Source organism: Aulostomus chinensis, chromosome 8 (genome assembly GCF_037954235.1).
Source record: "Aulostomus chinensis isolate RoL2024-O1b breed Wild chromosome 8, RoL_Achi_v1.0, whole genome shotgun sequence".
Lineage (NCBI taxonomy): Eukaryota > Metazoa > Chordata > Actinopteri > Syngnathiformes > Aulostomidae > Aulostomus > Aulostomus chinensis.
In genome coordinates, this window is record NC_141327.1 from 27,836,597 (window position 1) to 27,850,421 (window position 13,825).

The following is a 13,825-nucleotide window of genomic DNA, read 5'->3' on the forward strand; positions in this document are numbered from 1 at the left end:
TTTTATGTTACAGTGGTGCCTCCTTGTTTGTTAGCTAACAACAACCCTCATTAGCTGCTCTACTAAAGTCTCCTGATCTGACTCACAAACATCAACACACATCTGGTCCCGCAGTTTCCCACAAACCGCCAACCTCAGCTAGCTTGGCTAGTAGTTGTCGCACCCCTGCAGCTGCTGTCAATCAAACAAAGACACGCCTTTGTAGCTGCTGTCAATCAAACATAGACACACCCCTGCAGCTGCTGTCAGTCGAACACCAACATGGCTGCAGGTGAAATGTTAAACTATAGAATGAGACAGTAGGATTTTATATGTTATCAAGTTCTGATGATGAACAATGTTTCATTTGAGCTGTTGAAGTTCATTTTCGTGCGAAAAGGTAAAATATGAGTGAAGTGCATGAATTTAGTCTTGCGTGTCCTCCAGGTCGCGGATGGACATGCTCGGCTCGCCATCCCGTCACGTGTACTCCTCCCAGCCAGCTCAGATGCTCTCTGTTGATCCTGGCTGCCGTGGTGACCGTCAGGTCAGTGGCCGCCAGGAGGTGTCTGTGGCATCGGTTGACCAGGAGGCGCACAGTAATGCCTTCATCCGCTCTGTCCCGCTGGCGGAGGAGGAGGACTTTGACAGCAAGGAGTGGGTGATCATCGACAAAGAGACGGAGCTGCGTGACTTTCAGCCAACCACATCAGGAACCACTGACGAGGAGCCCGAGGAGCTCCGCCCCCTGGAGGAGCAGGAGGAGAGGAGGAGACTCCGATCCGGAGGTAGGGGCTTCAGGTCTCTTTCTTTGAGCTAAGCTAGGCTGAACACACACTGTGAAGCCGTTTAACTCCTCCATGCAAAACCCCATCGTACTGACATTTTTTTTTTTTTTTGGTCAGTTTCACCAAATCTGAGCATCAGAAGTCCGTTGGCAGAATGAAAACACAAATTATTCTTCTGACATGTGGCGTTCACTTCCATCAGGACACATGATCACTCTAAACAGATACCTTGGCTTACTCGTTCTTAGCCTGTATCCATCTCTGTGTATGGCAATGCTCAGTGGCCAATTTCATGTGGATTCAGCCACCCAGAAAGGAGATTTTGGACTTGGATGGACAGAAGATGTCTTTATTTTATAGTGAGATAGTGATTATTACTATGAAGAGGTGGTCATTAACTACAATAAACGTGTTTTTGTTATGACTAAACCAAAATTAGCTGCCTCATCAACTAAAACTCGACCAAATAAAAACAGATTGAGTACGATAAATATAATAATGCTTACCAGGACATTAGACCCCCGATTGAAATTCACTGAATCTGATTCAATACATTTCAGTTGATAGTCTACTGTACAGTAATAGCATGGTGAGAGTGAGGGCGATGGTTTGTTCATACAACATGCAGATGGCTAGCATGTCCAGCAGAGCCAGAGACCGCGACCACATGGTGTTGGCCCCGGTTAGAAAGGAAAAGCTGAGCCTCTGCAGCCTCATGTCATCTGAGACACAGTGAGGTTTGTTTTAGTCCTTTTAAAACACGTTTTCACAGCTCCGTGGTGTTTGGGTCATCATTTTCTCCTGCAGGATCAGGACAGACTTGTGTAACTGATGAGATCAGTGTAGCCGCTCCTGAACTGAAACACTCCTTTCAGAATATGTGTGACCTGCAGCTGCAGCACAACACAAACCTGACAAGAGAAACATGTCAAAAGTTCGATATGTGTCCATATTGGAGACTTGGACACATGTTTTTATCGTTTCAACACAACTGTCCTCTACAGCACTGAAGACATCTTCTTGATGAAGAGTCCCCATTGGCTTTTGCCATGGAGACACAGGATTTTACACTGACCTGATCAAGGATATCAGTCAACATAACTTTATTTTTCAGCTGGGGAGCTGGTGGTTCGTCCAAAGACGCACACCCGTGACAGCAGCCGAGGGATGCTAACGTTAACGGAAGAGGAGGCGTCGAGGAGGAGCGGAGGGAGCCCTGCCCAGTCTCCCTGTCACTCTCTCCCATCAGGACGGCCCCGCAGGAGAGAGTCAGAGCCCATTGGACCTCAGAGACCGGTAAGAGACTCAACCAGCCATTTAGAGGAGAGCACAGCTCTCTGCTGGCGTGTTAGTGGACAGGTAAGCGGTGTGTGCAGCGACAGCAGCTGCGCCACCTCGTTTATCTGCCAACCAACATGCAGTTTCAGTGGAGATGAAGGTTAAGTGTTGAATCAGGCCACTGAGACGTCAAGAACCTGCAGAGGTCACGTGATCCACACAGGCCTCATCTGTCAAATACGTTCAAACGCGTTGTGAATGGCCTTGACTCAGTCCGCTGATCCCGTGGATCGCCAGTATTCAGCGATCATCTGAAGCTTCATGCTGATTTTATACACTATGGCGGCCATAGCAGACTGCGAACGTTACATTCTATTGTTTGTGTGAAACTGCAATCTTGAAAATATTTACATCAGTAAAATAAGGTAAACTACAATGTAAACAGAAAGTACAGCTTTTCGGCCATCTGCTGGTCATCTGAACGTGGTGTTTCCAGGGTCAGGTAGCTGGCGGTTGAGTGTGAAGCTACATTTTACACTGAAGTACTTAACACACTCCTTTACAACAGAAGTCCATTAATTATTTCTGGAGACCTCCATGATCTCTGATGTGTTTGCGAAGCTCCTCCTGTCTTTATTTTCAGCCCAGTATTTACCTCACATGTACTGAAAAATACTGACTTTTGTTGTGGATGTTAGAGAGACCTTGGACAGTGTGGTAGCAACAATGAGCTAACAGGCTACGAACAAGCTAACAGGCTAATGCACACCGGGTTTATCAGCAGGCTTTTCTATCACCTTGCAACAGCCTACTCTGTACATTCGACAAAATTGTGGACTTCAGCTGTTTGTATGTGGAGATGAGGTGTAAGCCCCCCTCCCCCCAAGAAGAAAAAATAGATTTACGTGTTTTTTATGCTCGATGCGTGATTGATCAGCCATACGTGAAAACAGTTGTGAGTTTAATATGAGCTGAGAGACATCTGAGCGACTCTGACCTTTCTTTCACAACTTTAGTGAGTGTTGGATTGTGTGTGTTGGTGGGGTTCCTGTCTGCCCTGCTTGAGTTGACATTTGACTTGGATGATTATTTTTCTAGACTTGATTGCATTTACCAGCAAACACTGTTAATTATTGTGGACGGGTTACTAACTGGGAAACTGTCTGTGCTGCTGCACTTGAAGCCAGTTTTCATTTTCTTTATTTTTCAGGTTTTGTACTCTTGGTATAACTAGGGTGGAACTTGTTACAGAAGCCTTTAGCGTCAACCTTGAATGTGTGTCATGACCCCCCTGACACTGCTCAATGGTGAGCTCCCAACCTTGATTCAATGCTAACAGGTCCTGCTCTCCATGGTCATTTCTGGACTGAACACAGCACCTGAGCTGGACCAAGTACCAAGGTGGTTTTCTTGGCAGATTGGGCTCCTAGCACCCCAGGGCTGAGTAGGACCACTAATGTTAGCTGGACAGCTAACTGGCTAAGAGCTGCTAACTACAACTAGCAATGCTAACTGACCATCAGAAAACTCTCCAAACCACCTTTGTACTGGACTCCCTATCGTCACATTGGTAACCATCAGGCTCTGAGGTTGAATTCGGGTCCCGGTTTGGCTGTGTTCACAGGGAGGCCAGCTAGCAGCAGTTAGCTGTCACATTAGCAACAATTAGGCTTAAAGCCCTGAGGAAAGTTGAGGCAGAGCAGCCGGAGGATCCAGTTTGACCCATAAACTAAAGTTTTGTTTTTGCGTAGTTATAAGTGATGCCTGCCCCCAGAAACTCTCCCCTCCAGCGGCATTCTGACCTGAAATCTAACAGTTGAAGATGGTTGACAAGTGGATGCTGGCTGGGTTCCGTTGGTGCATGCTTGTCAGAACACATCAAATGTTGTTGGTTTTTTTTTTAAGGGAAGAAAAAATAAAATTCAAAGGACACAAAAATACAAAGAAATAAATTTTTTTTGGCTATATATTGTTGAAGCTTTGAACAACGTGTCCAAGGAACTGAACTGATAGGATTAAAAAAGACTTTTTTCTTTCCAGACTTCAACCTAGACTGAATGTTTGTTGCAAATGCTGCTGTAAATAGATTCTTAATCTCAATGACAAAAACAAACAGAGGCTAAACGAATTTGTTACAATAATCAATAAGGGGGGCATGGAGGAAGAGCCCAGACAGGAAATGCATCTTTCAGTTTTTAAATGTCTTTCCTAAATGAATCATATCCTGCTCATAATATAACCAAAACATCACGACTCTACTACACACAACCACTCTAACCTGCACAATATCGAATTGCTGCAAACACTGCAGGGTAATCGGGGCGATTCCGGATCTGATTCGGCCCTCCCGACAATCGCAGGGGTGTTGCCGACACAAGGCTGGTCGTAAACGATGATCTGGTTACATGAGCTGCTCACACATCAAACATGATTAATATTTATGATTTTAAAGCGGGTTGATTATGTCACTAGTTTCCGAGCCCAACCACAGCAGATCATATAAACATGGTGGCACTGTGACTCTGATGTCACGCTCGAGAGCGAGAACACGTTGATAACGTTGCACTTCTGCGTTACAGGATGCCAGTCGAATAAACGTAGAAAAGCTGACAAATTATTATCCATTTCATCTTTTCCTGTTGACCAGCAACCGAAAAAGAAAAAAAAATCGTTGGGACAGTGGCGCTATGTGTAGGCAACAGCTAGCATTAGCATTCAACCACTTCCTGGCTAACATTGCTGCTAGATTTTGTAACCGTGATGCGACAGGCAGCAGAATAAGTTAATATTATGTGACATGGTACTTGGTACGGCATATTTCTGTGCAGTGTTCATACAGATTACATTCAAAACACACAATCTTGAAGAGGGCGTTGAGACACGCTTGCATTTCCCTGGATCAAGTGCTACGAGATTTATAAGAACGCGGTTTAAGTAAATGCTACACAGAAATACAAGTTCCAGTAAGTATAATGTCACATAGCTTACCCTCTCTTATCATGTAATACAACAACCAGCAACCGTAGTTAGAGGACCTTGACAGTTAACGCTAGCTGTTGGCTAAAAGTAGACATTCAAGTATGACCCAGTGTCTACGGATTTTTTTCTATCCATTGTTTTCTCAGTTGCTGGTCAGCCAGGAAGCGATGAAATGGTAATAATTTTTTTGGATTCTCTATTTTTGTAGGAGTTGCAGCCTGGAACATAATCCAGCATGCTAGCCTCCGACCCTGAATGTGACGACAGACGAACAAGGCCAAGCATCGTAGCCGTTTAGGCTCATGTGAGCCAGTGCTCCGTTCAAACTGTTGACAGTACCTCCACTGTTTGTCTGTCTGCTTTTTTGTGCATGTTTGAAATTAGAGGCAAGAACATACGTGAAGATTATCTGGTCGCTACCAGATGGTATTAACAGCATATGTGATGGGCACCAACACACGTTGCATGATTGGTGCCCCGTAGAGGGGTTGAGACCGGCTGGGATTACTGCTCTTTTGCTTTGCTTCACTGGATAATAACTATATTGGGGAGCAGAATATAAAACTGCATGCTAATATTTGCTAACATGCTAACCTCTAAGGTTGTAGGCTAACAGGATAGCAGTGCCTTTACCCTACAGACAATCGTTGACATGAGGTGGAGTACATCGGAGTATCGACTCAGCCAGTGACTGTTCGTGTCTCACCGCAAACGTGTTCAGAAACAGCTGAAGTTTTCATCCTTACAAACAACGTAATTGTGCGACTGGCGGCCGAATGAGATCACATTTCATGACATTAAGATTTCAAAATTTGCTTTGTGCTGCTGTAAAACTCACTTGTAACAATTTGGTCCTAATGGTGGCACTACAGGAAAGGTCAGAGGTCACCAAGGACCTCTGGGGAGTCTTATTACTTCAGTTAAATGTGGGATAAATGAATTCCACATTTATTTCGTGTTTTATTTTGATTGATTTTTTTTTTTTTCCTTCAGCAGAATTTCCCTCATGGGTGTGTTGACCTGATTTATTGATCCATTTCTTTGTTTCCTTTTTCCATTTGTGCTTTTAAATTCAATTACACGTTTATGTGACCACTTTATTTATTCACGCACTCATGTCTTTACTGATGCGTCCGAGTTGATCTTCCGTATGCGGGCGGCTGCTGTTTCCTGAAGGCTTATGGACCTCGTCACTGATATTTCACTTCGTCTCACCAGCTGATCTAAGGCCTCGTCCGTAGACATGTTTTTAGATATCCACTTTGCATTTCCGCGCTGATTGTCACCTCCGAGCGAGCTCTCTGCCGCCAACCACCGAGGACTGCCATTCTGTTTTTTACGCCTCTCCAACCCCCCTCCACATAACTACTGATGCCTTTGCCCCCAACCTATCGCTTTAAAAGTACACAGTACTCACTCACCTGAGGAGAAAAGAGCGAGGGTGCCATTGGGACGAGACGAGAAGAAATAAAGTGATGTTTCGGGGTAAGCACAGTCTAGGAATAGTCCTTTACCTCTGTTATCTCACTCACTTTCTGTTCCTCCTCTTTCCCTCTCTTCCGCCATATATCCTCCCTGTTTTCCCTCCGTTGTGTGTCTGTGTTTTGTGTGCTTGAATACTCCATCTATTTTGTGTTCCCTGTTTCTTTTTGCATCTCCAACGGTAATTTTTTCCTTTAGAAATCCAAACCTCAGACTTGTCCAGGCTGTTGTAGACTAGTGAAATATGTGCAGTCTCATGCTGGTGCCTTTTGTGTCCATTTAAAGTGCTTCTTCTACTTCTTCTTCTTCTTCTTCTGTGGGGAAATAATGTCAGTGCCATTTTGACAGCTAGCGGATGCTTGTCGGACACAGCTCCTGTTAACTAGCTCCTAGCTTCTAACGTCTAGCTAAACGCTGTAACTGTAGACAGTCAGATTTACCTCGACACTCCCACAGCTTCTCTCCTGAGGCTCCTCCCCTTGTGACCTTGAAGCTGAAGGCTTTAGACATGTGAGAGCACCAATCAGCTCTCTCTCGTCTAAAGTCTGAGACGGTCAGGGAGGGGAAGGAGACGAGGACAGGAAGTCAAATGAGAGTGTTGGGACGTAGCTGTAGAGCCACACATTTATTTTTATAAAGCGTCCGTTTCCTCTCGTTAACCTCCTCTCCCTCCCTCTCTCTGATTGGTCTGTTAACAGTTGGAAGAGGACAGGCACCAACCGCGGCCCAATCAGCTGAGGAGGCTGGCCTCCTATGTCTTCTCCTCCTCCACCCTGGAGACGGAGCAGTATCCTCATGGAGGAGGGAGCTTCATCCAGAGGAGCCGCTCGGCTGAGAGCAGCCCCGCCCATATCACCACAGCCTCAGCGCGGCGGCGGCACGGCGGCACCCTACCGACGCCCGGCAGCCCGCGGAGCAGACACTCAGTCCTTAATGTGTCGCGGGCGCAGCTGCAGCATATGTTATCCAAACTCATGAACAAGAACAGCAGCTGAGAGGACGGAGATGCAGACTCACAGCACACACACACACACACACACACAAATTCACAGGCATATAAACAACACACACATGCAGGTAACACATGCACAGATAAAGTTTACCAAGACAAGTCTTGACAAACCTGTCAGTCACAAGTATGCACAGGGAAAGCTCCTCCCCCCTCTGACTCCCTTAACAGTTTAAAAATCAAAACTTATAATTCAGTAAATATGATGAGAAGATCGGGAAACCGCTTACTGAAGAAGCATTTATTTTTTTTCCATGTGTAAATACAAAAAAATAAAATGGTTTACGAAATAATAATTTGAAGCCCGGCCCCAACAATATGCTCCCAAACCTCGAATTGTGCAACAATTTTGGAGGTGACATGTTTGGAGTTTTGCACCATGTCAGTACCAGGGATTGATGTGGGGCCGCCTGGTGGTTGGGGGGGTCAGCTGACCTCGGGGCAGTTCTGCTTACACACACATACATACATACGAGACATGACAACAGGACACATAAACACAGCACAAGAACCACATCAGTTAAACACAGCAAGCCATATTACTGGCACACAGCAACACTGCTGAGCCAGTGAACACACACACACTGTCACACGCACACACACACACACACTGCTCTGCCACCTTGCTGTGTTCAGCGGGAAACAACGAGGAGAAAAGTGCTGACGATGGGAAATAATTTCCATGCAATAAACTCTACAAAGCCTCTCTGCGAAGCTGATGTTGCACACGCCGCAAACCTGGACAACCGCTGGAATTCCCGACCCTGGAAGTTTCTTCTTGTGAGGCGGAGCAGGAACGCCGACAGACTGTTACAAGCTTTACAGTATTTCTTCTTCTTCTTCTTCCCCCCCCCCCCTCTCCCTGCTTTTCCTGCTAAAACGAAGGCGCCACCGTCGAGGAATGCAGGTCGTCCCGGCGATCAAGTCTTTGCACCGAGTCTGGGCTCCCCGTCAGATTATTGTGCCCACAGAGCAATACATCAATGCTGCTTCACAATGCATCTTCACCGTTGCACGGCGAGGGAGCCGAACGCCTCACTCTGATTCTGGCTTCATTAAATGTTGTATGTTTCTGAAGGTGTCCTCATGTTTGTTTGTAGACTTTGACCCACTGGGCTAAAGTACGTAGGTCCTGACGAGACAGTATTTTACAAAAAATAAAATAAAATAAATGAATAAAAACACAGCGCGGAATCAATTAACCCTTAAATCTGAATAATATGACAAAATTCCTACGAACTGAACTGGAGAGAAAAAGCGTATTGATACGCCACAAATGAAAGGACGAGTACACAACTGCAAACCAAACTAATGTGACAAATCACAAAGAAAACGACGAACAAAACAGAAACCTCAGTTTAGGTAATTCTCTATTGAATGTAGCAACTGCTAGTTTTAGCATTTTTCTCCTTTATGTCTGGAGATCTGTTTTTTATTATAAATGAAATGTGCTCTAAATGTTTTGCAGTTTGAGATGGTCATGGTCACACGATAATACGCGTTTTTATCTGGTTGTCGTGTCGGTTTGTGTGTTGCTGTGCAGATTGAGAGCAGCTACGGTTCCTAATCGCTATTTTAGCTCTGTTATCAGGAGGTTGTGACATCATTGTCTCATTATCTAAAGACAACATTATATTGGAGATCTCCCCCCCCCCCCCCCCCCCCCCTTTAGCACCAGTGGTTGTTTGGTCCTCTGTTTTATTTATACAAACAGTCCTGGTTTCTGAATGACTTTGGTGACGTTTACGTCTAGCGCCACCAGCAGGTCAAATCTTTACGATGTTTGGATCAAAAAAATCTTAACATCTGCCGAAAGCTTCGGTACCAAAACCGCCAAGCCAGTCGGCAGAGTGAGAAGGTAAACAGTTGTGAAACTTGCAGTCAAACGACCAAAGCTGCAGTTCCCCAATTGATCACATGAGACCCCAGAGTCCCCCGTGTCGTAAAGTATTCATAGCCTGCTACAAGACACAGTTTGGGTTTCCATGACAACCGGGGTGAATTCATATACAACTAAAATAAAGGCGTACTATAATGTATAAGTAGAGGTAGGGCCTCTTTACATAGTAGGCCCTCATGGTTGTCACTAGCTGCTAGCCTCTATCCGTTCCACCCCTTGCTCCTGCTTAGCCCCACCTCCTTGTCTAAATATGGTCACCCCCCCCCCCCCATTGTAAAAACCAACATGGCGTTGGCCAAACCAGTACACTTGAGACTTCAGAACATCCTCAGACCAGCTGGTGTCACACTCGCTCCCCCACTGCTTACGAAGTGGAGGATTTGTTTTGTTGGAAAACATTTGCAGAATTTTTTTTCTTCATTTTTTTTTAAATTCTGGTGGCTGGAGAGAATTTGCGGTGCATATTAACAACCCTGCCTGGATCTGCTCATCCCTTAGCGACTCGCTACATTCCACTCAAATGTCTCGATGTCTTTTGAAACTGTCGTAGAATTGGTTTCAGACAGTAATTTTTTCTCTCCGGAGGATGAACTGCTTTCGAGGTACTCGGGTTCGAGTTACGAACCTGAGCAGAAGTGACCAATGTCAGACTCTTTGTTGTATCAACTGTTGTGCGCCACAGACCAGAACAAAACCCAACGTTACAATGTCATTGGCTTTTGGTTGACGGAACCCTTACTTTTTTTTTTTTCCCCATTGCATAGTAAACACAACAAAACTTATTTTGACAGCAGGAAAGTTGCCACAAAGTAAAAAGCAGTTATGTGTACCTACATACTGTATAAACCTACGTTTATTGTGCGTAAAAGTAAATGCATGGTTAGAAAACTGTGCTAACTTCTGAGTTGGCCCGCAAAACTACGCCATCCCCTCACTAGTTCATAACTTTGATGAGCATCTGACCTTGGTCTCGTGTCTTCATCAAGTCCAAATTTTCAACCGGACCGGCCCAGTGACAGTGCCCTCAGCCCAGTTACACTCGCCCCAGATACATGCATTCCATTGGAGGTCCACATCTGGTCGCCAGCAAGTGACAACCATGGTTCCATACTAGGGGTTCAGACGTTGTATGGACCACTGTCAGCACTACTAGATGTGCACCAGCTGTGGAACCCGGTGCTCTGTTTGGGTTGAGCGTGGGTGAACTGAGAGGATGGTGCCCTGATCAGACCAGTGTGGCTCTCTGAGTTTGTTCTGTGACTACAAACATTTCCCAGGCTTAACTTTTCACTTTTGTGCTGACTGGCTAACATTGGCATCCTAGCACACAAAATTAAAAGGGTAGAACCAGCTAACCCCCCAGCATGTCATGGTTAGCATTGTCATGTTAAGATAGCCTCCTGACTGCACACTCCTCTTCTAGTCTCTTTAATCCTGAGATCAGGATTTACTAAATCCGTGTGCAGACTGGTGTTGGTACTTGTCCCTCTGTTCTAATCTGCTTGACTTTGCTGCCTGTGGACAACAGACAGAGGGGACATTTGTCCTTTCTAAGGAGGTTTTGTTGTCTCAGGATAATGAGATGATTAAGTTGTGATCTCAAGATAACACCGTGGCTGGTGGAAGTTCAGAGGCTTGGTCATCACCAAACCGCTGTTGTGTTTCCGCTACATCCAGGTCTTCCAGACAAGTCACTAGAACTCGCTGCTGATTAAAAACAGTCCCGTAGTCGAATCACGTTTGTTTTCATTTGTTCAGCTGGTGGAGCTGCGCTGAACCCCAGGGCGCTGTCCAGGTTGGCGTGTTGATTGGCGTTGGGTTCAGGCTTGGTGTGGCGGAGGTGTTCGTGTGACTCTTTTGGCCTCGCTGCTTTGCCATAACTACAGTATATGTTTTGCAGTGAACTCAGACATGTTCCAACGTCTTGTTGGGGTCATTGTCGTGTTTTCATTGTGCTTCCTATATCGTATTTTCCTACCACTGGATGTGACTGTTGCACTTTATTGCTGATTTCATCAGTGAGGGCAAGGGAACGAGAGAGCGTCTCACCACATGGATGCAAAACACAGATGCAATAAGTGAAATGACCACAAACGAGAAGGCTACAACACCGAGCTGGTCTCTGGATGAGAGATCTAGGTTGTGTTTTTGTGGCCTCTCTTGACAAAAGAAAAAGCTTAAGATTTAGCACGTTTGTACCGGTCTAAGTTCTGGATGTGGTCGGGCAGATCCGATCGCATCTTTGCATTAGCTTGGTTTTCCCTATCTGGGTACAAATTAAGTTTCAATACAAAGCATAAATAGGTTCTTGAATGGAAACCTGACGATTAGCTTACTTTTGTGAGAACCTGCTTCAGTTTTTGTCTCTTTAGAGACTTTAAAACTCCGTCACCTGCTGCCCATGGTGATGACCGCATCGGTGCGAAGGGAGACGAATCTTTTTTTTTTTTTTGCACTTTTCATTTTTTTTATCTACTTATTCATTTACAACCTAACTTTTGGAGATGCAGAAGGGGAAACGTTGCAGAGTGATTCCAAAATCTAATCAGTTGTTCCTCAACTTGAGGTCTGGTTTATACATACACGTCAAACTGATGTGGACCCTGTGCCCTCGTGCCAAAGTCATAGACAAGCTTTTAATACTTCTGCTGTGGTCTGGCTAGGATGTGCCGCAACTACACCACCGAAACACTAGTCGGCGGTGGGATTTGTGAGCAGCTGTGTCGAGTTTCTTCATGTCCCGTCCAAAACGGCGGCTGAAATGGCGCGAGTAGTTTTGGGAGTGGAAGCTGATAATCACTGACCAGTAGTTTCATTTACTGAAATGAATGCAATGGTGAAGAGAGCTCTGACTAGAGGAGGAGACGGTGGTACAAAACATTGGAGGAAATGTGAGTTACGATGCAGACCGTCCACCGCGGTTACTGTACGGTCTGCATCGGCTTGACCTAGTGTGTAGAGGTACATCAGGCTATGGCGTTAATTTCACACTGACGTTTAAACCAGACTTAAGTTTTTTTCATCTGATCAGATTTCACCAAGATGCATCCACGACTTTGAGTTTTCTTGCTTAAAAAAAACAAAAACAAAAAAAAAACCACCCTGGCGAGTTATAACATTACCTCCTTTGCCTAAGGTAGTAAATGTTTTACAATAACACCAGAGAAGCCATCACATCAGTTGAGGCAACTATGTCATAGTTAGAGTTTGAGGGGAATTCTCATGGTTTTGCTGTACTGTACAAACTTTGGTGATTACTCTGCCCCCCTCTGAACGTTTATATCAGCGTGAACCACGTCTCAGTGGGAGGTCAGAACAATGTTCGTATGATAACATCGAGCCATAGGAATGACAAGTTTAAGCACCATTTTAAAATCTGGCATATCAGGTCATTGATGCTGTGAATGTCATTCAGAAGAGCTTCAGCGCCTCATCAAAGACGTTACTTTTTTCTTTAACGCGTCAGAGTAGAGAGCTAGGAAGACTAGCCAGGACTGACATTGTGTTCGTTGACAGCCAAACTGTTGCTTTTTCGTTGTGTTCAAGGGCTACGCAATTAAATATGCACCATTCGTTGTTTCATTGTTTATTTGAGGGGTGAACCGTTAGCTCAGCCTGAACAAAAAAAAAAAACGCCTGTCTGTCTGCCTACCGCAATTAGCGTCACCTAGAGAATGTATGACGTGGACTAGCTGCTAAACTTTATTTTGCACGTCCGCAAAATGATTCACCAAGTTACATGTCAGCGTTTCTTACGGTGTGAACACGACCACGGTCGTCGTGTCAACCCAACGCCAGTCTTTGCATGAGATCTTCTGTTCGTACGACGCACACCTGTGACTGTGAAATGTCCAAAAAAAACAAAAAAAACAACCTGCACTGTACTGTAATTACCACCAAAAACAAAAAAACAAAACGAAAAAACTGAGTAACACCTGAGAAAAACTTTTTTTTGTATATAACTCACACGGCTACTAAAAGGGATACTCACGGATCAGAGCTGTCAACGGGACAAGTCCATCACTGACTTTAAAGTGGGAGCTTTTTCAGTCCCGATGATTGGAGAATCCGTAATATAATGTGTTAATCTGCCACGATTATCTGAAACTTTAACCCAGTATTTGCTTTGTTAGTACTGGAAATTTTGCCGCTCCACTCGGGTGCTGGGGAGGGTTTCAAAGAAGCTAGTAGTCTTTCTTTTCTCTCTCTCTCTCTCTCTCTTTTGGCAGCGAGCAGTTGGAAGTTATTTAGCAGCACGTCTTGGTCAGAGTGAGTGTCAGAATGCAGCTGAAGTCTGTGCTACTGTGTGGTCATGAGCTATCAGGTGGTGTTTTCTGTCTCCGCTGTCAGAAGTGCTCTGTTTAGGAGAATCTCAGAGATTACAACTGTGTAAAGACGTTCTCAAACCAA

General features: G+C 45.0%; 1 protein-coding gene across 4 annotated transcripts in view; it reads left to right on the top strand.

Annotated features, from left to right (window-relative positions):
• Positions 1-13,825, top strand: part of ttbk1a (tau tubulin kinase 1a) — a 38,101-nt gene that overhangs the window by 17,567 nt on the left and 6,709 nt on the right. For all 4 annotated transcript variants that reach the window (XM_086212152.1, XM_086212151.1, XM_086212150.1 and 1 more), the window contains exons 13-14: positions 427-767; positions 1,882-2,063. In XM_086212152.1, coding sequence (XP_086068278.1) covers positions 427-767; positions 1,882-2,063 — 523 coding nt within the window. The remainder of the gene's footprint in view (positions 1-426; positions 768-1,881; positions 2,064-13,825) is intronic.